This window comes from Antechinus flavipes, chromosome 2 (genome assembly GCF_016432865.1).
Source record: "Antechinus flavipes isolate AdamAnt ecotype Samford, QLD, Australia chromosome 2, AdamAnt_v2, whole genome shotgun sequence".
In the NCBI taxonomy this organism is placed as follows: domain Eukaryota; kingdom Metazoa; phylum Chordata; class Mammalia; order Dasyuromorphia; family Dasyuridae; genus Antechinus; species Antechinus flavipes.
In genome coordinates, this window is record NC_067399.1 from 234,933,927 (window position 1) to 234,959,317 (window position 25,391).

The 25,391-nt window shown below is 34.0% G+C and overlaps 1 protein-coding gene across 1 annotated transcript in view; it reads left to right on the forward strand.

The window, feature by feature from the left end:
- The first annotated feature begins 736 nt into the window (after nucleotides 1-736).
- ARFGEF2 (ADP ribosylation factor guanine nucleotide exchange factor 2) overlaps nucleotides 737-25,391 on the forward strand; it is a 108,261-nt gene continuing 83,606 nt past the window's right edge. Inside the window, exons 1-2 of the mRNA XM_051976533.1 lie at nucleotides 737-1,111; nucleotides 25,000-25,030. Coding sequence (XP_051832493.1) covers nucleotides 991-1,111; nucleotides 25,000-25,030 — 152 coding nt within the window. The 5' untranslated portion in view covers nucleotides 737-990. The remainder of the gene's footprint in view (nucleotides 1,112-24,999; nucleotides 25,031-25,391) is intronic.

Below are 25,391 nucleotides of genomic sequence, written 5' to 3' on the forward strand. Positions count from 1 at the left end.
TAGCATACTAGAAATAACGCTAGTTATTTCTGCCAAGAAAACCCCAAATGAAGTCAAGAAGAAAACAGGACTGATTGACTAACATCATCAGAAAAAGCCCTGAATTTGGAGTCAGAGCACTTAAATTTGAATCCTGGCTCTATCCTATTGTGCAGAAAAATCCGAATTCAAATCCTTCCTAGGTAAATAGCTGAGTGACTCTGGATAAGTCAATTCATCTTTAAGCTTCAGTTTCAGAAACTGGATTTAGATGGCCTATATGATCTCTTTCAGTTCTAAATCTGTGACCCTATGACTTGTGACCTAACCATTCTGTTGTTTTTCCCTCATTTTATTATATTATAATATTATATATTATTATATTAATTATATATTAATAAAACTGACAATCTAAATAAAATTGGTGAACGTCCCAGTTCAAGTACTTCCTCTTTCCCGCTCCCTCCCTTTAAAGCTTCTTTTAAGTGACGTTTGGGTTGCTCCTTTGAAAGCTGGGGTTACCTTCCCTTTGATTTGACTTGACTCAACTATATGGGCTTTTGAGGTCCCTTCCAGGTCTAAACCTATGAACTTATGACCTCTATGTCCTTGGACACGTCACTTAATCTCACATCTGTAAAATGACGACCGGATTGGACCAGAGGGCTTTCAAGGTCCAATCCGGGTTGAGGGACAGCTGGACTAAAAGATCATTAGGTGTCCTCCGAGATTTAAAAAGCAGTGACCCTCTTCCCTACTCCGGTCACGGGGGAGGCGGGGCTGGGAGTGGGTGGGTGCCTAAGGGGCGGAGGGACCGGAGCGAGGGGAGGGGGTGGAGGATGCGTCGTCGTCACGTGATAGGACCCAACATGGCGGCGCCGTGGGGCCGCGGTGTCGCTTCCTGACGGGGGGCGGCGGCGGCGACGGTGGCAGCCTGTACCCGCCCCGGAGCCCTGGGATCCCTTTCCTGCTTCGTTCCTCAGCCGGCGGAGCCCCTCCCAGACCCCGGCCATGCAGGAGAGCCAGACCAAGAGCATGTTCGTGTCCCGAGCTCTGGAGAAGATCCTGGCCGACAAGGAGGCGAAGCGGCCCCAGCACTCCCAGCTACGCAGAGCCTGCCAGGTGGCGCTCGGTGAGCCGCTGCCCGCCCGTCCGTCCTCACGGCTTCCTCTGACCTCGCCCACACCGCCCGCCCCGCGGTTCTTCGGGGCACGGCCCCCTTCCTCCTCCTCCTCCTCCTCCTGGGACCCGCGCCCTCACGTCACCCCTTCATACCCCCTACCCTTCGGTCCCTTGCTTCCGGGTCCCTCTCCCTGGGCTACACTCCCCGAGGCGCAGCAGCACCGCCCTCCCCCGAGCGCACTCTGTCCCTTTCTGCCCTCCCCCACCCTCACCTTTACAGGACATCCATCAGCTTTCCCCTCCCCCCAGCTTCTCTCCTTCAGGACCCTCCTGGTTTATTCCTTCTCGCCTCCTCTCCTTCACCCCGTCCCCCACGCCGCACCCCTCCGGCCCGATCCTTCAACATCGTCCATCCCTTCTGGGACACACTCTTTTATGTCAGTCCTCACTGTGTCATTCTCTCCGTGTAAAGTCCTCAGATACTTCGCCATTCTTCCTTCTCACAACTGAACCGTTCACCTCGACTTTTCACTTTTCTTTTGCGTCCCCTTGTCAGCAATTCAGCCCCGCCCCCCTCCTTTCCTATTCCTCGTTCTTTATCCGCCTCCTTATTGCTAGGTGTCCTTTGGCCTTTTATTATTAATGGAATCTTAGTATTTAAGGCTCCAAGAGATCGTAAAGGGCACCTGGTCTAGATCCCTCATTTTAAAGGTGAGCGGCTGAGGCCCTGAAGTGACTTAGAATCTTAGAGCTGGAAACGACCTTACACATTATCCAGAGCATCTCCCGGTTTTAAAAAAAGAAAAAGAAAAGTGAGACTTTAGAGAGAAGCGACTTTCTCTGTTCCCTTTGAATCTTCCTTTTTTATTTCCTGGTTTCTCCTTCCGTCCTGTTTCCTGGATTCTTCCTGCCAGATGTATTCCCATTAGCTGAGCAGAGAAGATAGAAGATGCAGAAGTTGTCATACTGTGTTCGTGGGGTAGAACTAGGCCTAGCCCAGGAAGTGCCTGCATGTGGAATATTTTCTTTCTGGATATTCTCCACATTCTTTCATCAATAGAGGCTTGTGGGAAATCACAGCAGAGGTTGTAAAGTGGAGTGTTTATTCCAGGTGCATAGAATAGAGAATAGTAGAAGAATCTCATCACCTACAACTTCTTGCTAGTTAAATCTAGTTATTCTAGATAATGTTAATGTTAATCTGTTTAATATAGATTAACATTTTTGCCTCCCACTCATATTTTAGTTTGACATTACTAGCTTCATTTCTTTAAAACATTTTAGAATCCCTAGGAAATGTCCATTTTTCTGTTACTTGGCTAAGCAAGTTGGAAAGCATTTTGATTTTGCCACAAACTTTTGAAGTCATCACATTTTTTTCTTCTAGGGCATAGAGACTGATGTCTGTCTAAAGGAAAATTAGAATCTTAAATTAGTTAGATGCTTGAGTGAAAAGTACAGGTTTAGTGAGAGAAACTTTGTTGAAATTCATTTGTAATTTTTAAACTTCTTTAGTTTAAAACTTTGGAGTACTGATATAATTAAGCATGTTACATATGGGTCATTATATGCTTAGTTAGATATGCAATATATCTTAAGTAATATTAAGTAACCAAGTTGCATCAGTTCAAAATAGTAACTGTTATATTGTTTTTAAAATTTTTCACACAATTCCATTATATTGATAATGCTTTGAGAGGAGTTTCAGAAAATGGTTATTTAGTACAGTATATTTAATTTATCAAATTGTCATTCAACATCATTTATATAATTCTCATGGTATTCATTTTAATTCTAACTTTGTACATTCTGATATTTTTTTGAAAGCAAGTTACATTTTATGGCATGCATTGGTTGATTGCATGATATAATAAGGTTGTAACTTACCCACAGTCATACATATAACTTGAACTAGCATTGGAACCTAGATCCTCTTGATTTCAAATATAAAACTCTACTGTCCCAGACTTAAAGCATACCTGTATGTATTGTAGAGATATAAAATATAATGTAATTTCATAGGTACATACAGTTTCATCTCTATATACAATATGTACAAAAATGTATATATTTTGTGTATAAATTTGGGAATAGGAGAATTGGCTCAATATCTCTTATAATTCCTCCAGAATATTCTGATTACTCTCTTGTTCATTATGCTGGTGCCGTCCTATACTTTAGTCCTCCTAACACTAACAATTGTGGGCACTGTATAGATAAATTTGATTAATCTATCTATATAAGCCATGAGTAAGGGAACCATCTACAAGGAATAATACAGTATCTACTATGATGATACCTTAGTTCTAGGAGCTGCCTTAACAATGAGTGAATTCCTGTACATTGTTATGCAAATAATCTTGCTTATTGGTCAAAAGAAATAACCATTTTTTCCAATTAGCAGTAGGGAAGAATGCTGATATATAGATAGATAGATAGATAGATAGATAGATAGATAGATATGATTGGACTTCTCAAATTGCTTGGTGCCATATAATGAACAGATGTTTCTTTTTAGGATTTCATTCTGGCCAGTTTTTTCTGGTACTGTGAACTCTTAAGTTGTTGCTACCAAAAACATCCTCTCAAAAATAAAAACAACCTTATTTTGAAAGTCTGAATGTTGGTTTTCAGTTCTATAGTGCCAGCTTTAAAATGGCTTTAGGAAGCCCATGTAGAGGAAGTGGAAAATAGAGGGAAGATGGTTAAGATTAGGATGACAAATGTTGCAATGTAACAGATACCTCAATTTGGAAATCTTGATATTATGACTCTTTCCCCTCTGGTTATCAGACTCACCTAGCTGATATTCCCTTATCTCAAAATAGTAGAGGAACATGGGTTAAATTGGGTAACAAAAAAGGAAATATAAAAATTTTCTTTTTAAAGTTATTGCTTGCTTGAGGGTGAATATCCAGATTTGGAAAATGAGAAATTTAACATGTAGATTAACTCGCTTTAGTGTACAAAGTTGGAATTCTTGGTTACAGTACACTTAGGGGAAACAACTTGTTAGTGCTACCTAGTTAGTATTATTTTAGCAAAAAAAATAGGCTGCAGAAACTAAACATTTTTAATGCTGGTTGGTATTTTGATTTATTTCCTTCTTATCTTTGGTTTACAGATGCCATAAAACAGAATGTAATTATGTTACTTGAAGTCTCAATTTATTGGAGAATTAACCTATGTAACCACAGGGAGATCTGGATTTTGTCTTATAACAGGATCACCCAGAATAATTTTGCTTATTTGTCTTGCTTGAATACTAACTGCTCAGATCAGACTAGGACTGCCTACTTATAATGAGTCCTTCCTCATTTTTTGTTAGTTGGAGATCTGCTATTAATCACTCCTGAAAATTGCTTGTCCTAACATTGTTAATTGGCTTTTGATAAATATGCTTACAATCTTTAAATACTGTTGAAGAACATAATTATAATATTATGGCTTAACTTCCATAACCATCAAGAGTTATTTTCATCATCATTCCTTGTAAAAAAAATTTTTTTTTAGTATTTATGTCTTTTTTTTATTTACATCTAAATTTCTCCTAGTATTCCTCTCCTTCCCCTTTCAGTAGCACAGTGGTTACAGGACTGAACCTGGAGTTAGAAAGACTGGAGTTTAAATTGGACCTCAGAAACTTACTAGCTCTTTGACTCTGGGCAAGTCACTTACTGATTGCTTGAATTTCCTAAGCTGTAAAATGGAGATAATAATAGCACTTTCTTCCCAGAGTTGTGAGAATCAAATAAGATAATGTTGTAAAGTATAGTGACTGACCTAGAGTCTACACTAATAAATGCTTTTTTTCTATGTAACAAATTATGTTTTTTAAAGAGAAAAAAAGGAAAAAAATTAGCAATACTGATTAACAAGTTGAAAGAGTAGGAAAAAAATACATAATGTTCCATACTTAGAGAACTATTTTTGTATCTCTTTTCTATATTTGTGTTTGTTCTTTGTAATTTTGCAACATTTACTTTTGGTTGTTTGGTGGTTGTTCTTTCCATTTAAATTGTTTTAGTCATTGTTGTATATTGTTTTCTTGTCACTGCTTACTTCATTCTGGATCAGTTTATTTAAGGCTTTCTGTACTTCTTTGTATTCTTCATATTCATCATCTCTGAATGTAGAGAATATTCCATGCAGTCATGCAGTGATAAGTATGTGCTTTGATTACTGGCCTTTGACTCTACAAAAAAAAATACTACCATGAATATTTTGAGATATGTGAGGGCTTTCTTCTTATCTTGGGGATATATTCCTATTAGTAGAAGCATGATTTCTCTTTAAATTTACACTTTAAAAAAATAAGGCATTTGGAGAACTGTCTAAATAATAGAACTATTTTCTTGAGAGCAGGGGCTTGTTTTTTTCTTTCTTTGTATCCCCAGAGCTTAGGACAGTACCTGATACATAGTATTTACTGAGTGTTAGTTGACAGACTGACTTTAAAAATTATTATGTAAGCTGCTTGCCTGTTTTCTGTAAAGAAATATTAATTTAGCAAACTTTTTTTTCAAGAAAAGCTACTGTGTACTAGGCTGGATCACATTTGAGAAACTGGTGTTTTGAAGAGAAAGCATTATTTCAAGAAGATGGGAGGAGGTAGGAGGGTGATTAGCAAAGCTTCATGAAGGAAGAAGCACCTGACTTGAGCTTTTAAGGAATAGATTTAAAAGTAGTATAGGGGAATTCTCTATGAAGAATTTAAGCAAGGCTCAAAGATAAAGGACAGTACAAAATTAGATAATTCCAAGTAGTTGACTTTACCTAAAATGTATGTAAAAAGTATGGTAAGGAGGAGCTAAGAGACAAGACTGAAAAGATTAATTGGAGTCAGGATCTGTTGGGCCTGGATCTGGAGATTATTTTTACTTTATTCAAAGGCAATGGGAGACTCTGAAGGGTTTTTCATTAAAACAGAGAATTAATTAGGAAGACTTTTGGGTAGGCTTATGAAGAATGGATTAGAGAGGGGATTGAGAAGATAGGAAGGCCAAGTAGGAAGTTTTTATAGTTTCATCAGTTTCACAGTTTTTTTTGGACAACACTGATATGCAAAGATTCGTGCTTCTCTGAAAATGTAGAGAATATACAGAAAAATTCCCAGGTTTCTGGAGTCTCTTGGTAACACTAGTTTAGCAGCCCAAAATGGCTTCATGATAGGGTAAAACCATAATTCTCACAGTATGGCTCAGCACAATTCAGTAATTCTAGCACACCTAAAAACTATTGTCTGGATGCTATCATTCCTCTTCTTCATATTATTTTCCATCTCTCTCTGCTTCTGCTACTTTATTTCATTTCCCATTCTTGGAATCAGGGATTCATAAATTGGGATTCACAATTCAGAGAATCTGTGAACTTGCATGGGAAAAATCTTTAATTTTTCCAGTCTCCAACCAATCTTTAGCATTTCTTTCAATTACAAGTTTAAAAAATCAACAAAATTAAACATTATTCTTAGAAGTCTATAGATGTTATTAAACTACCAAAGGGATTCATGACAAAGCCATATTGAATGCCTGCCTAATAGTATTTTCACCTTTTTGTTTGTTTGTTTTTTTCTTCTCATTTTTTCCCCCCATTTTGGTCTGATTTTTCTTGAACAACATGATAAATATGGAGATGCGTTTAAAAGAATTGCAAATATTTAATCTATATCAGATTGGTTATTATCTTGGAGAGGAGTGAGGTAAGGGAGGGAGGAGGAAAAATTGGAATACAAAGTCTTTCAAAAATGAATGTTGAAAAAATATCTTTACATGTATTTGGAAAAATAAAATAATACAAATGCAAAAAAAAAATTTTGACAAATTTTTAAAAAAAGTGCTTGCTTAGAATAGATTTCTCCTCATCCCCATCTCTCTCTCTTCAAAATTTTTTAAAGTCTCTCAGGTACCATGTCCTCACAAAGTCTTCTCTGATTGCCCATTCCCCTAGTTGATAGTTATTTTTACTCCCTTAAATTTCTCAGCACTTCTAGTTCTCCTTTACCCCTGTGACAGTCTTCGCGTATTTTATTTATTCAGGTTTATGTCATGTCATGCTTTCTTTCCAAATCCCAACTCTCCACTAACATATGAGACTTTAAGACACTGACTTAACTTTTACAAGCTTTATACTCCAAGTATTTAGCACAAAGTGTTGCTGTTGTTCAATTATTTCAGTTGGATCTGACTCTTTATGAACTTACTTTCTTTTTTTTTTTTAAATAATTTTTTATTGATAGAACCCATGCCAGGGTAATTTTTTACAGCATTATCCCTTACATTCACTTCTGTTCTGATTTTTCCCCTACCTCCCTCCACCTCCTCCCCCAGATGGCAAGCAGTCCTTTACATGTTGAATAGGTTACAGTATATCCTAGATACAATATATGTGTGCAGAACCAAACAGTTTTCTTGTTGCACAGGGAGAATTGAATTCAGAAGGTATAAATAACCTGGAAAGAAAAACAAAAATGCAAGCAGTTTATATTCATTTCCCAGTGTTCTTTCTTTGGGTGTAGCTGCTTCTGTCCATCTTTGATCAATTGAAACTGAATTAGCTCTCTTTATCGAAGAGATCCACTTCCATCAGAATACATCCTCAAACAGTATCATTGTTGAGGTATATAATGATCTCCTGGTTCTGCTCATTTCACTTAGTATCAGTTCATGTAAGTCTCGCCAGTCCTCTCTGTATTCATCCTGCTGGCCATTCCTTACAGAACAATAATATTCCATAACATTCATATACCACAATTTACTCAACCATTCTCCAATTGATGGGCATCCATTCATTTTCCAGCTTCTAGCCACTACAAACAGGGCTGCCACAAACATTTTGGCACATACAGGTCCTTTTCCCTTCTTTAGTATCTCTTTGGGGTATAAGCCCAGTAGAAACACTGCTGGATCAAAGGGTATGCACAGTTTGATAACTTTTTGAGCATAGATGAACTTACTTTCTTAGCAAAGATACTTGGAGTGATTTGTTATTTCTTTCTCCAGCTCATTTCACAGATGAGGAAACTGAGGTAAAAAACGTTAAGTGATTTGCCTAACTAGCAAGCATCTGAGGCTGGGTTTGAATTTGAGAAGATGAGTTTTCTTGACTCGAGGCTTAATACCATCTAGGCACATAAATGTTGTAGGATTGAAATTGAATTAAGAAGAGAGGTCCTGAAAAAGGATTTTGTTGAAGTGTTCTCAAATTCATCCAAAATACACATATGTAGTGAAATAATAAAAAAGGCAGAGTAGGAAAAAAAAGTTTTATTTCATGTGAAATTGAATAACATTGTTATCATGTATGGTAATGAGAAATATTGAAAAAGATTTGAAACTATATTTGTTTTTTTTTATTAAAACTTTATTTTCAAAACATATGCATGGAGAATTTTTCAACATTGACCCTTGCATAGCCTTGTATTCCAAATTTTCCCTTTCTTCCCCCCACCCCGTTCCCTAGATGTCAGGAACAATATATTTCAAGAAAATGAAAAGAGTTCTTTCATATGTATTTATAAGCATCAAACAAATATTTGTTAAATGACCTTTTTATAAGGTTTTTGTATTACAGGTGATGTAGGTACTCAAATAAATATTCAAACAGTCAATAAATAATTAATATTTATTGTGCCTGCCATGTGCCAGAATCTGTGTTAGACTCTGGAAATGTAAGTGCAAACAATGAAACAATCCCTAATCCCAAGAAGTTTATTACCTTTTAACAGCCAAAAAACAAATATATAGAGTTATCTTTGTACATCATAAAATGAATTAAGTAAAAATAAAAAGTATTTGGGGAGAAAAGCATTACCAGTTAGAATCAAAAAAAGGTTTTCCTTGATAAAAGTACCTTATAGAAAGGATTGGACTCCGAAGCAAAGGTAAGTAAGAACAAAGCCTGGAGATGATGGTGTGCCTCGTGTACCAAACAGCAAGGATGGTTTGATAAGATAACAGATAATAGGAGAGAGTAACATCTTTGTGAAAGTGGAAAGATATGTTGGGGTCAGTTTATGTGGGACTTTATAAACTTCTCAACTTCTCTACTAAAGATATTTATTTTAGAGGGAGTAGGAATCCACCAGAGTTGATTGAGTAGGGGAGTCATTTTGTTAGATTTGTACTTAAGGAAAACTATTCTAGCAAAAGCTGTCAGATACACCTGAGTGTATCTTAGGCTTAAGGCAGGATAAGAGGCTATTGGAGTAGTCTAGAACAGATGAGAGGTGCTTGTGGAAGTAGAAAGAAGGGATCAGAGAGATATGGTAAAGCTAGAATTGGCAAGAAATAGCAACTGTAAGATGACAGAGTGAGGATTCCAGGATAATGTTGATGTTATAGATAGATCTGGGAGACCTGAAGTACAGTGGCATCTTTGACAGAAATAGGGAAGTTCAGAAGAGGGGAGCATTCAGTATTATATCCAATATTATATATGCTGAATTTGAGATGTTTTGGGCCACATTGGATACTTGGTACACTGAATTTAGTGCCAAGAAAAACAGTTTTAATACTATCCAACATTTACTAGTTGTGTGACCCCTGGGTAAGTCTTAGAAACTTCAGTTTCCTTATGTGTAGAATGAGGATAACAATGGCAACTACCTTACAGGTGTAAGTGTGTGGATGTTTGCATGTTATCAAAGGGAGCCTGAAGAGAAGTAGTAGTCAAGCAGACACGTAGGAGAACCAAGAGAGAGCAGTGTCACTGATGGAGTGTTCTCTGTAAGCAGGTTGGACTGTAAGTTGTATTAGATAACTTCTTACTTTAAATATTTTATCAGTCTTGGCTTTAAAGTTTGAGGAGAGGAAGAAATAATTAAAAGTAAGAAGCTCCACATATATCCATTTTAGTAGAATGTAATCAGCTCTTTGAAAGCTTCATTGGTCTGTTATTTCCCTGGTCTAACTCAATGCTAGTCATAGAGCAGATACTTAAGAAATTGTTGAACTAGAAATACTTGTTAGAGGTTTCTAATTAAGAAAAGGGAAATATTGTCCATCAGAAAACAAATATGTCTTCACTTTGTGGTCTTGCGAAATAAAATCGTTTTGAATTTTTGAAACTAAGAAGTAAAAAAATGAATTATTTTGAGATTCGCCACATTGTTGATGAACTTACCAAAGCACTCATAAGCAATTCTGAGTTTTAAAAATTTTCCTTAAGGATGGGAGAGGGGCAGCACTGTTTATGCATTAAAATTTCTAATTGATAGCCTAAAAGCTAGGATGAATTTGAAAGACAATAGTCTTAGCAGTTCATTTTAAGCCCAGAAAAATGCCAGGACTTATCCTAGTCTCATACTTTGGGTTATGTTTATGTAATGTCAGGTAAAATGTATTTCTTCTCAACATTCTTTTTCATTGATAGGATTTTTTTTTATTGTACACATTGATATGATTCAAAAATTCTCACTATTAATGATCCAATTTGTGAGGTTTGCTAAATACTACTACTATTCCTAGGTACTATTAAAATGTAAGGGTACATTGGTACACAATTAAGTAGATACTGATGTTTTCATTGTTCCATTAATGGTAGTTGTCCTTTAAAAAAAAATCTGAGGATTAAAGACATGCATTGAAATAATAAATGCATTGAAAGGTTAGTTTTTGTTGAAAATTTTAATAATTTAATAAAAACCACATGTTCACTATAGAATTACAGAATATCAAAATTGGAAGGAACATTAGATAATCAAAGGAGAGGAAACTGACTCAGAAAGGACAGTGGTTGTCCCTAGCAAATAAGCAATTAAAGGAAAGTCACACTAGAAGCCAAAATTCTGACACTGCTGATTTGATTAGGGCATAACTTTTTATAATTGGTGGATTATTATTAGAATTGATTTAAATATTCCTGCTAAAATGCTGAGGACTACCATTTTTTATCTTATGTATAATTAGTATTATAAAGTATCTAGATAAAGTATTAATTAGTATTAATTATTTTTATCTTATATATAATTAGTATTAATCATTTTATCTCCACTATCTATATAAGTAAATAATTGGGTATATTTGGATCTCAGGTCCTATGTGCCTAAACCACTAGAAAATCAGTAAGAACAGCAGAATCATTCTTTGTGAAAGAGTAGATTTTTAAAGACTTTTAAAAAAATTAATTGGCAGTACATAGCCTTCAAAATAAATAGCTTGTTATTATTTTTAGTTCTAAATGTTCACAACTGACCCAAAGATGATATACTATAGCCCCATGTTCTGCCTGTGTGATTTTCTGAAAGTCATGTTTCTGGATTTTTTTTCCCCCTGAGGCAGTTGGGGTTAAGTGACTTGCCCAGGGTCAGTGACTTGTCCCAGGTAGGAAGTGTTAAGTGTCTGAAGCCAGATTTGAATTTAGGTGCTTCTGAATACAGGGCTGGTGCTCTATCCAGTGCCCCATCTAGCGCCCCCATGTGTCTTTTTTTTTTTAATCTGTAAAATGAGGGGTTGAACTGGATCATATATAAACTTCCTTGCATTTCTGTGTCTTTTGATCCTGTTATCAATTGAAGAAACATTTATTGAGGTAGGCTACAATGTACAAGGTATTCAGTAAAGATTATGAGGATGAAAAATAACAGTTCTAGACCTCAAGGAGCTTATGATTTACTGGGGGTGGTGGTGGAGGAGAACGGGGGAGATCCAGAATATAAGGCAGAGTTTAATGGGTTTGCAAATGAGGGATTGTGATAAAAGTATATTCAAAGTTTCTTTGATTTAGGTTTTAGGATTCAGTGGTGGAAACAATCGTTGAGACTATCTGTTAAATTTTTCTCATTCTCCAGAGTCGCTGCCTAGTGCCTTTTCAGTAATAAAATCTCTATTCTTTCAACTTTGCACTGCTTATACTTTTTGAAAATAAGGTTTGTGGATGGTTTTTTTGTTTGCTTGTTTGTTTATGATATTTTATTCCTGGGTACCCAAGATGTTTGGCTTGAATCCTTAGTTCAGATATTCTCTTAGGGCTTTTCTTAGAATTGATAGCTTCCTTACCACTGAAAACTGAGGGTTGAATTGAACCTGTGAAACATTACAAATCTGGTTAATCTTTTCTTCCCTTGGTTAAACCAGAAAGGCAGTACAGTCATATTTTATGGAAGGACATTTTTATTTAGCCAACCTTTTCAGTTGTATCCAGCCCAGTTCTATCACTCTTTCTCATTCTGTTCATTTATTGCTTCCATTCATTTTACCCTTTTGATAAGGGAAACCAAGCTCTTTTAAGAGCTGGTCTCTGCTATATGCTACCATAGTGCCCTCTTTCTTTTTTTAAAAATGTCTTTATTGATATCTTTTACATCTGTGATTTTGAAATTTATTTCCCTTACTCTATCCTGGCAAAAATAACAAATGAAGTGACACAGTGTATTACAGTTCTGTTCTCATATATATTTCATTATCTGTTCTGTAAATCATCATTTGCTTTTCAGTTCAGAGTTTAGTCTTTTAGTGTTCTTTTCATTTACTTTGTATGTTATGGTTTGGCTCTGCAGCTGTCCACAAAATCTTCATATTTCTCTGAATTCCTCATATGTCATTTCTTAATGAGAAGACCCCATTTTTTTTCACTTTCTATTTTTCTATTCTATGGTCTTCTGTTCTTTTTTTCCTTTTTCCTTGAGAGGTAGTAGTAATAGTAACTTTCTACATATAACCATTCTGTATTCTTGAGAGTATGAAAATGAATAGGACAGAGAAATTGGAATTTGTTGAAGTTGAGAAATTGCAGTAATTATCCTTAACAGCTCCTTAGTGCAAAAGCCCATTTTAAAAAAATAACAGTGTTCTAATGATGTTACATGACTCTATCATAGAAATCATAGTATGAGAGAAAACAATTTCAGGTGACCCAAAAGGAATAATAATAGACTAATATTTATATGATTATTTCATTGGATTCTTTAAATAATTCTATGAGATATTTTTCTGTTTCTCTCTATTATTTTCACACTTTTACATATAAGTCAAGCTAAGTTGAAGAAATTATGTGCATGGATACATTTGACTGTGAATTATGCAACTATTGTCTGAGGCAGGCTTTGAATTTAGGTATTCTTTATTCCAGATCCAGTCTTTCATGCAAGAAATGGAAAGCTGCATGTTTGATTTTCATAGGTTGCAGCATGTTACCAATGATATATGGAAGTACTCATATAAAAAACATCATTGTGGATTTATAAGACTTGAAAAGGAGGTGTGGTTCATTTATATATAACAAGAATGAGAATTTATAAATCGTCCCTGTTGGGAAGAAATAAACCTAGTCCATTGACCACAAAAATAAGATGACATTGTGCTACTGGATAGCAGTTTGGGTGAGGGTGAATGTGAACATCCTCATGTTGAATTCTGAAATGCCCCTTTCTGGTCATAAACCATATTTCATATATTCTGTATTGTTCCTATATATAATCTCACACTTAGAGCTTCAGTATTTCTATTCCTCTGTTTTATTCCATCTTATAATTTTTTTTTTTTTTTGGCCTTTGTGTGTCTTCATAGTTTTAACCATAGTATAAACTTGTTCTCCTCCATACTACCCTTTACACTGCCCTCTGCCTTTTAATCATTTCCCTTCTTGTTTCACCATAGCTAATCTTCTATCTTGTATTCTGCCAACCTACTCTTATGCTGCTAAATGCTCCTAGAAAAAAAATCATGCAACTGTACTGATTAGGTCTACTATCAATTCCTTATCTAATTTCAACTAGTCATTACCACACAAGCAGTCCTTTAATTTTCCCCTTATTATATTTCCCAAAATGGCTATTCCAAACCTCTCTCCTCAAGCACTCTCTCTCTCTCAAATGCCTCCTTTACGTAGGCTGTTATGAGTTTTTATTCCTACTTTACTTGCATTTCTACTTAATGTCATAAAGTTTCTTATTTCCCTCATTCTACAAGATTTTCATCTAGCCCTTAATTCTTTGATTAAGTTTTTGAGCATCATGTGGCTTTTTCTTACCAAGGCAAATATCTTATACTGTTCAGAGATTGTCCAAGTTACCTTTCTTATTCATCTTTATACTTTTTTCTCCTGATTCCTTTCTTGCTACATATATATATATGTATATGCTTAAGTCTTTCTCCTAAACTTCAGTCCAACTTTTCAGTCTGCTTGCTGGACATTACCAGCTGGCTCCCCTGTAGATATTTCAAATTCACAGGATCTCCAAAATAGAATTCATTATCCTTTCCCTTCAACCCATACATTTTTTTTTTCCATACCCAATCCTAACTTCCCTATTTTTGTGTTACTACCATTCTTCAATCTTTCATTTGCCATTTAGGAGAGTCATTCTTTACTCTTCACTCTCACTTCCCATATCCAATCAATTATTGAGTTTTCAACATTCTATTCCACATTATTAAATCCATCACCATTTTTCTTCTCACATAGCCACTACTCTAATTGAGGCCTTAAAACTTCTTGCGTGGTATAATGCAATAGTTTTCTTTTTGGTTTTTCAGAATCCAGTTTCTCTTGTCTCTGATCCTTCTTCCATACAGTTACCAAATTGATAGTATACAGTAACTGTGTTATTCTCATCCCTTTGGTGGCTTTGGTGGCTCTCTGTTGACACAAAGATAAAATGTATATTTCGTTTGGCATGTAAAGCCCTTTACAATGCAGTTCTAGCCTATTTTTCTATACTGATTACACATTATTCTTTACTAAATATTTTTCATATTCTTTGTTCCAGTTAAAGGGCTTGCTTATTCTTTATCATATACATTTAATCTCATGCATCCTACCTCTTTGTCTACACATGCTTATAATGTTCTCACTTGCTTCTTAGAATTCTTAGCTTCCTCTGAAATTTCTCTCATCTTCATACAAGAAGTTTTTCCTGATTCTCTAGGTTGATAGTACTCGTGTTCCTTCATTTCCTGAAATTACTTTTTATTTGTTTTGTTTATATTTTCTGCATATATTTGTGTATGTGTTGTTTTCCTTCTGTAGATTATAAGGTCCTTGAGGGCAGAGACTTGTTTTTTATTTTTGTTTTCTTTTGTTTTTTTGTTTTGATATCCTCATAACTTAGCAAATTGCCTACTACTTAATAACTGCACGTTGAATGGAATTTCATTTAAATCATAGGTCATTAGACCTATGGATTGAGCACTCCAGTTGTTAGTAAGCTCTTTTATAATGAGAAATTCAAATGTTTCCATGTCTGCTATATTTATCATATCATTACTGAGTTCCTTGAGGGGAGAGACTAACCTTTTTTTGTCTATCTCCCTGTTATCTAATAGTTAATTTTTCATTTGATAGGTGCTGGATAAATGTTCGTTGAATTGAATCTGTTCTCTTTTTCTTAAATCCGTGTACCACTCTAGTTAGTCGAATCATTTCTTTGAGGTCAAAGACTCTTTATTTTTGCCTTTGATTTCCCAACTTCTGGCACAATGGCTTTCGTGAAGTTCTTTTCATATATGTTTAATGAATGTTGAATTGCACTCTGGTTTTGCGGCAGTGGTAGAAAGTGTCCACACTGATGAAATCATTAATACATCCAAATGTGAAAGGGTTTTTTAATTGTATTTTCCAAGATCTTTATGGTTAACTTTGCTAGTTTTATATAGTTTTGCATGATGTTTAATTTCTTCTTCCTACTGTGTGAAAGAAACAAAAACTGGTTACAGTCTTTTCTCCTGAGTTTTTCTAAATGTATCAGAATTAGAGAATGAAATTATACTTTTTAGATAGGTAACAGAAATAATGATACATTATTTTTCATTCTTATTTTATAAAAGAATAATTTGAGATCCAAATGTACTTGTCTCAATTCATATAAGGAGTAAGTAGGAAGCTGGGATTTAAGTTCATATAACTCTTTGAAAATTAAGAACTGGGGAGTAGGTGAGGCAGAGTCAAGATAGCATAGAAAAGAGGAATTTACCTGAACTCTGTCTAGTCTCAGTGTTTAAATCAAGTCTCAAGTGGATTCTAGAGTGGCAAAATATACAAAAAGATAAGAGTAGAACAATTTCCAGCTGAAGATAAGTGATAAGGACTTCACTCTAATACTATAGGATGAGTAAGGTGCAACAAATTATAGAAACAATAATTTCATCAAAGAGAATATGAGACGACACACTAAAACCTCCATGGAATGCAGCCAAAGTAGCTTTTAGGGGAATATTATGGACTATCATAGAAATATGTTTATCATGATTCACATACATATATGTAACCTGTATTATATTGTTTGCTGCCTTGGAAGAAAGGGAGAGGGGAGAAAAATCCGGAACTCAAAATCTTATAAAAATGAATGTTGAAAACTTTTTACATATGATTGGAAAAAAATATTATTAAAAAAAAATTAAGACCTGGGAAAGTAATAATCCAACTCAATAAAATATGACAATGAAAATTATAGCAATGAAAATGTAAGGATTGGTTCCAACAGGCTATTCTTTAAAACAATTAAAAAGAAAAAGACAAAGAAAAAAAGCAGTAGAACTAACCAACACATCAGCAGAATCTGATGATTATATGAAATATTAAAAAGGGAGAGAAGTAAATTTTCATTATCCCTTAGGGACCAAACTTGGTAATTGTAGTTCACTCAGTTTTTGGAAATTGAAAAGCTTCTTCATAGTCATTATTAATGCATCTAAGAGAAGTAGTGGCCTGGGAAATGTCTTTGTATCATGTGTCTCTGATAGGACTTTGTTATCCCAGAATATATCTGGTTAAACAATAGAAATGTGAGACCAAAAGCCATTCCCCAATAGAAAAGTAGTCAAAGGATAGAGACAATTCTCAAACTATTAATAGAAATTTCATATGAAATTATGTTTCATCTCATTAAATAATAAGAAAAAATGCAAGTTAGAAGAGCACAGATTTACATAACATCTAGCAAATTGTCAAAGGTGACAAAAGATGGGAATAATTAATGTTGGAGAGGCAGGTACAGCAATACATTGTTTTTTTTTTTTGTTTTTTTTTTGTTTTTTTTTTTTAATTTTTATTTAATAATTACTTTATATTGACACTCGTTTCTGTTCCAATTTTTTTTCCCTCCCTCCCTCCACCCCCTCCCCTAGATGGCAAGCAGTCCTTTATATGTTGGATAGCAATACATTGTTGATGGAACTCTGATTGGTTCAGTTGTTTTAGAAAGTAGTTTGTAATTATGCAAATAAAGTAACTGAAATGTCTATACCCTCTGACCAAAGATTTCATTGGTAGACATATATCCTAAGGGGATTATTTATAAAAAGAAAGACTCCATTTACACCAGAATATTTATGGTCTCATTTGTTATGGTCTCAAAAGGAAAAATATAGTTACATATCGATTGAGATATGACTAAGCAAACTGTGGAATATACTAGACTGTCATTTTATTATTAGAAATGATAACTATAGAGAATCATGGAAAGACTTAACATGAACTGGAGCAAAGTGAAACAAGCAAAGCCAGGAAAATAAAGCATAAAATGATTACAACAATAAAAGCTGAATGTTGGAGAAATGAAAAGATAACTTCTCACTGCTTTTTCACAGAGAAAGGTGTGTGTGTGGAGGCAGGGTGGGAAGTATGGTTTAGACCCGGCAGGGGTCCTCAAACTTTTTTAATAGGGGGCCAGTTCACTGTCCCTCAGACTGTTGGAGGGCCGGACTATAGTAAAAACAAAAACTTTGTTTTGTGGGCCTTTAAATAAAGAAATTTCATAGCCTTGGGTGAGGGGGATAAAACGTCCTTAGCTGCCAAATCTGGCTCGCAGGCCGTAGTTTGAGGACCCCCGTAAATGAATATAATGTAAGGAGGGTTTATGCCTTGGTTAGTTTTATGGAGATTTTTTTTTTCATTTAAAAAAATTTAATAAGGGATAGCTCTGGGAGAGAGAGGGAGAGAAACAGGAATCTAGATGGTGTAATTAGAAAATATATCAGTGAAAAGCTGGTAGAATAAGAATTCTTTTTTTCAACCCACATTCAAATCGATATTTTATCTTTGTAACAGATTTAGCAAAAAACCTTGTTTTATACAATGTTGTAAAGATTATTAAAGTTTATTTTGCTTTTAAAAAACAAACTAACAACTGTATATTCATCCATAGTGAAAACATAAAATTATCAAGTTCAAATGTTTGCTTCCATGTATCTTTACAAGCTGATACATAGTAAATGCTTCCTAAGGGCTGGTTGCCTTCCTGACTGACCAATTTGTTAATTGTTCTTGTTCATATGAGTAAAACTAAATGTATCATTTATCCATATCAAGTATTTTTTATATATTTAATAGAATAATCTTTAAAAATAAAGCAAAGATTCCTTGTAAAGGAATTTATTTCAATTTTATTTGCATGTCTGGTAGTTTTAAAATTGAGAAAAATAAAAATATTACTTCATAAGGTTGTTTTCTGTAACTATATTTTTTTCAGAAATGTAGTTTGATTTTCTGGATCAGAGTATGAATTTGTGGACTTCGTATTGATTTATTTGGAGTACTCTATTCATATATATATATATCTATATCCACTAACTACATGTTTCAGGAGAAATTTCTGTTATGAAATGAATTGACTTTATTATTATTCATAAAAAAAGTCTTTGAAGTTCTTCGGCAACAGAAAGTGTTGTTTAATACTATGGAAGAGATGAACATTCTGTCTATGTCTCAGGCAATTCTTCCCACTGTATTATCTGCTAATAGAAACATTCAAAGCTGTTTTGCCTATGATTTGCCAAGCATAATTTAGATTGTAGATAACATCAATCTTTCTTTTATCAGTTAACATCTTTATGCAGATGATTTATTTATTTGTGTATGAAATCCTGGTCTTTTCTAAATTTCTAATTTTTGCATCCTTGGAAATTTTGAATTAGTTATTGCATGAATTAGGGATATGCATGCAGCAAGCATAACACAAACTATACATTTAAAATAGAACTTATCCCTATTCCTCACCTCTTTTAAACTTTGTTTTTACTGTTGTGGCCAAGCTACCACTTAATATAGTACTTGATTGATTTATATGGTTCTAATTGGTGGGGAGGTAGAGGTGGGGAAGAAACAACATAGAGGGAAAGTATGAGTGAGGGTATTGGGGAAGGAAGAGGGCACAAAGAGAGTGCTTGTATTCTCAAAACTTGGTGCATGGTTTGTAGAAGAAATTTATAGATGCTTATTTGCTTGGTTATTAGTCGGGGCTTTTATACTTAACAATTCCATAAACAACTTTATATGACATAAGCAGTCCCTTTGATATCGAAAACATGACTTTGTAAATTTAATGTTTTTATTTTCCCCATTTACATGTAAAACCATTTTTTTATATTTATTTTTAAAACTTTGAGTTCCAAATTCTTTCCCTCCCCACTGCTCACCCCTATTGAGAAGGCACATGAAGGTGAAGGAAATCTTTCCATAATAATGATGTTGCAAAAGAAAACATAGATTTTTTTTCTCTCCCTCTCCCCCCAAAAAACCTAACCCCAACCCTCAAGAAAAATAAAGCAAAAAAAAAAAAAAAATATATATATATATATATATATATATATATATATATATATATATATATATATATATATATATATATATATATATATACACTTCAATCTGTATTCAGACACAATCACAATCAGTTCTTTCTCTGGAAATTGGTAGCATCTTCCATCATAAGTTCTTTAGAGTAGTCTTGGATCATTGTACTGCTGAGAATAGCAAAGTCATTCACAGCTGATCATCCCACAACATTGCTATTACTATGTACACAGGATGTTTCACTGCGTTTGAGATCATGGAGGACTTTTCAGGTTTTTTTGAGAGTATCCTGCTCATCATTTCTTTCTTTTAAAAATATTTTTATTTTCCTCAGTTACAGTTGAAATATTTTTTTACATTTGTTTAAAATTTTGAGTTCCAGATTCTATCCCCACCTTCCCACATCCCACACCCCATTGAGAAGGCCTATTATGCAAAACATTTTCATAAGTCATGTTGCAAGGAAAATATAGATCCTCAAGAAAAAAAAGAAAGTTTCTTTCTTAAGTATGCTTCAGTCTTTCTTCGGACACAGTTCCTTCTCTGGATATGGGGAGCATTTTTCTTTAAAAGTCCTTCATAGCAGTCTTGGATCAGTGTATTACTGAGAATACAAAAGTCATTCATAGCTGATCATCCCACAACATTGCTAGTACTGTGTACACAATACATTTCACTTTGGTTGAGTTCATGAAGGACTTTGCAAGTTTTTCAGTTTTTTTTTTCTGATAGCGTCCTGGTCAACATTTTTTATAAGATAATAATATTCCTTCATAATCCCATACCACATTTTATTCAGCCATTCCCCAATTGATGGGCATCCTTTCAATTTCCATTTCTTTGCCCTGAGAAAAGAATTGTTATAAATATTTTTATACATATAGGTTCTTTTCCTTTAAAAAAATATGAATATGAATGATTTTATAATTCTTTGGGCATAGATTATATCTTTTTATCATTTACCAATTGGGGAATAGCTCTTAATTTTTTCTTATAAATTTGACTTGGTTCCTTTATATTTGAGAAATGTGCCTTCATCAAAGAAACATGCTTCAAAATTCTTTTCATAATTACTGTTACTAACTGTATTTTTCTCCTGCCCCATTTAGTCTATCCTTTAAAGTGTTTTGCTTCTGACATGCCTCTCCCCCAAAATGCCCTCTTTCCTATCACCCCCCCCCCCCTTCTCATATCCTCTTCCCTTCCTAGTATCCTCTCCCTCTCTTACTTTTCCTGCAGGGTAAAATAGATTTTTATACCCATATTGAGTGTGTGTGTTATTTCCTCTTTAAGCCAATTCTGATTAGAGTAAGGTTCACTCACTTCCCTTCCCATCCCCCTCTTTCCCCTCTATTATAAAAGCTTTTTCTTGCCTTTTTTATAGCAGATAAGTTACACCACTCTACTTCTCTCTTTCTCTTTCTCCTAGTACATTCCTCTTTCATCCCTTGATTTTCTTTTCTTTTTTAGGTATTATCTATTCATGTTGAACTCACACCTGTGCCTTCTGTGTATATATACTCCTAACTACCATAGTAATGAGAAGGTTTTTATGAGTTACAAATATCTTCCTCCTATTTAAAATGTAAACAGATAAACCTTGTTAAGTCCCTTGTGATTTCTCTTTCCTGATTATCTCTTTATGCTTCTGCTGAGTCCTCTGTTTGAATATTAAATTTTCTATTCAGCTATGGTCTTTTTCATCAGGAATGCTTGAAAATCCTCTTTTTCATTAAACGTACACCTTTTCCCCTGAAGAATTATACTTGGGTGATTTTTGGTTGTAATCCTAGCTTCATTGCTCTCCAGAATTATCATATTCCATGCCCTCCGATCCTTTAGTATCAAAGCTGTTAAATCTTGTATTATCCCAGCTGTACAGCTCTACTATACTATATTGTTTCTTTCTGGATACTTATAATATTTTTTCTTTGACTTGGGAGTTTTGGAATTTGGGTATAATATTCATAGGAGTTTTCATTGTAGGATCTCTTTCAGGTGATCAGTGGATTCTTTCAACTTCTATTTTACTTTCTGGTTCTTGAATATCAGGACAGTTTTTTTTTTTAGTAAATTCTTGAAAGACAATGTTCAGGTGCTTTTTTTTTTTTTTTTTGATTATAGCTTTCAGATAGACCAACAATTTTTAAATTATCTTTTCTGGATCTATTTCAAGTCAGCTAGTTTTCCATTGAGATATTTTAACATTTTTTCCCTACTTTTTCATTGTTTTGGATTTATTTTATTGTACCTTGATTTCTCTTAAAGTCATTTGCTCAATTCTAGTTTTTGAGGAATTATTTTTCTCAGTGAACTTTTGTACTTCCTTTTCCATTTGGCCAATTTTGCTTTTTAAGGCATTCTTATTAGCTTTTTGTATTTCCATTTGCATCACTCTCATTTCTCTTACCGATTTTTTCTCTAACTCACTTAGTTTTCACAATCACTTTTTAACCTTTCCATAGCCTAAGATCAATTTTTATTTTTCTTGGAAGTTCTGGATGTAAGAGCTTTAACTATATTATCTTTTTCTGAGTTTATATTTTATAACGTTCTATGCTCTGCATCTTTTTCTTTTTACTCATTTTTCCAGCCTATTACTTGGCCATTAACTCTTTGGGTTTTTTCCTTTGTTTTCTTTAATTTATTTTATTTGAAGAAACAGAGTAAGAAAAAAGAAAAACAGAAAAGCAATACAAAACAAAATGAAATAAAAGAAAACATTATCATATGCCCAGCATCAGGGAGAATTCAAAATATATAAGGACAAATACCAATTTAAGAAAATATAATATTAGTAAGAAGAAATTATATTCATTAACTCTTTGTTAAAAGAGGACTCTATTTCCAGGGTGGAGGGTGCAATGTCCCAAGCTTCAGATGTTTTGTGCAGCTGTTTTCAGAGATCCTCCTAGGGACTTATACTATGAGCCTGCACTGCTGTCCAGACCTGAATATGGGCAAAGCTAATGTCCAACTGATTTCCAACCCAAATTCATAATTGGTTTCCTCTTTTAAGACAAGTTATTAACCTGGAGTAAAAAGTTTCAATATAGTATTTTATCTCATCTATAAAATGGGAATAATAATAGCAAATACCTCAAGAGAGATATTGTAAGAATTAAATGAGATGTGTAAAAAAGTTCTTAGTAAAACTTAAGTGCTATATGAATACTAATTGCTATCATCCTAATTATTTTATGCATTTACTTTGTAAACCAGTAGTTTATTTGTATTTTATTTTAGCCATTTATTTTAACCATTTAGATATTTAGGAGCATCTGAGATGGGGGTCCATAGGCTTCATTAGACTATTAAATAGATCCATGACCTATTAAAATCCCTTGTTAGAATCCCCTGTTTTAAGAGTTTTGTTTCTCTTTTGAATTATTCTGGAATTACTTGCTGTTGTATGATTTCTGAAAAGCCAGCAGGATTTTCTTTCATTAGATAATTTTGAGCCATTTTTTTCTTCATATTATATAATATTTGTTTAAAGTGTTATGATTTCTCAAGAAGTTTTACTTATTCTTCCTTATGTTTTATTTTCCTCATGTTCGTTTATCTACATGGGCTAAGTTTTTGTTTTATGTTTTCTCTTGATCTTTTGGTCTGTTAGCTGATGTTTCTCATCATGTGTATCTGGGAATCTTCATTCTTTGCTTCTTTCCTCTTCAGCTATTGCACTGTTCTATGAACTGAGTAGTTGGTTGTATTAAGTATCATTTATTTGGAGAATATCCTGATGGTCTAGACTAGATTCTCTGTCTTGAATAACCTGGGGTGGACAAAGATTAGCCTTAGGCAGATGTCAGGCACCTTTCCTCCAAACTTGATACTTATTCTTCTCTAGCCTATGGTACTCAGCATTGGTGCTTTTGATGTTTTCTATTCCTTTCCACTCTCCCTTCTTTCTCTTCTTATTGACTGTCTGGGTAATGAATGTCTGCTTCCTATTGGGTTTGGTCAGAGTTGAGGATCCTTTTATACAACCCTGAAGGTCTGTGAATTTACCTCTGTTCACATTCTATGCTAGGTATATGGATTGGTATGGGAACACTGAATGGAAACTCCATGTGTTAGAATTCTATCATTGAAACTTTTACCTTGTACTACTTTTCTGTCTTTGTAGATTCTAGTTGAACCCAACTCAACTTTAATTATTTTCATGAAGAAGTTCCAATGATAGGAAATGTGTGATAAGAAAATAACTTGTAATGAGACTTTAACTAAAACTCCCCTAAGTTTAAAAAAAAAAAAAAAGAATCCAAACAACCATTTCTCTGTATCTTTTGATTAAAGAAGAAATAATAAAAATGGACACATTATAAAGTACCTTTACTTTGAGGTTTGAAGTCAGAAAAGTTTACAGAAAGCCAGCTATCCTACCATTTTCCCGGTTAAACCCAACAAATCCAACCTTATTTAAAACAATAAATGCAAAAGCTAAAGGTAAACCTCATTTCACCAAATTGGATATTAATGTTTTTCTGTGATCTCATCATCCAAATGGGTCTTGGCCTTATAAATAAAAATTTCTGAAAACCTATCTATCTTCATGGTATCAGATTTCATTGACTATTCCTACAATCTCATATCTTCTCTTACTTGCCAAAATAAATAAGAGGGGAGGGAAAATTGAGTCTTTTCTCATAAAGAACATATGCACTCTTGTTCCTGTCAGGCTCCATCTTCATTTACAGTAGACCTAATGATTTCGATATAGGTATTTTTTATATGATGTACATAGTTGGCTTGGATGTGAACAATCCAAAAAGTTCACATTTTGCACTTTCCTACTAAGTGTAGTTCTTCTACAGATTTTTGAGGTCATCATGTATGTAAATTCCCAACAAAAAGAATTCTTAGCATCTAGAGTTATATGTTCTAGAATTCTAAGAAAACTAAATATCACAAAATCTCAAGTATAAGGACACATACTTGTAAAGTATAAACAAATAGTGACACATGAATCTAAACCACTAATGGTTTAAAAGTGTTTTTTGTTTGTTTTAGAATAAATGACACATTATCTCCATGGAGGTATAGTTATAATGTATTGCAGTTTACGGTTTTAATAAGTATAAAGAACCTGAGATCTAAGATTAAATGTATCTAAAGGGGAAAAAATCCTATTTGTCTTGATAGTGGATTAAAAAAACCAACCTGCTATTTTGGTGTTTTCTTAAGCTTTTTTTCTTTCTTGAAACAGAGTATCAGTAATCAATGTGTTTAATTCATATTTTTACATAGTGACTTGCTTCACTTTCTATAACCATTACTTTGTCTTTCTTGTAATCTATATTGTAAAAATTAAAAGTTGTCTCAAAAAAAATGTCAAACATATATCTGCATATATCTAATGTTTTCCTCTTTGTTCCTTTCTAGATGAAATTAAAGCAGAATTAGAAAAGCAAAGGTAAGCTATGAGTAAGCAAAAGTATACTATTATTCATTATTAAACAGATAGGGGAAGTGATTTGTTCAAGGTTACACAGCAAGTTAATCCCAGAACTGAAAATAAACCTTATATCTCACTATCTCCTACTTTACTGTTCTTCCCATCATGTTAGCCTGCTTTTCATATATATGGGTAATATAGTGAAAAGCTTATAATAGTCTTTACACTTTTTTCATAACACTTGGTGAGTAGTAATGGGATATTAAGTTATCAACTTGGAGAACGATCAAGATAATCTTAATATTAATGTTTTAGCTTTTTCTGGGTGATGGGATCAAAAGCATTGTCTTCTCTGAGATATGTTACCTTGGTCATATAA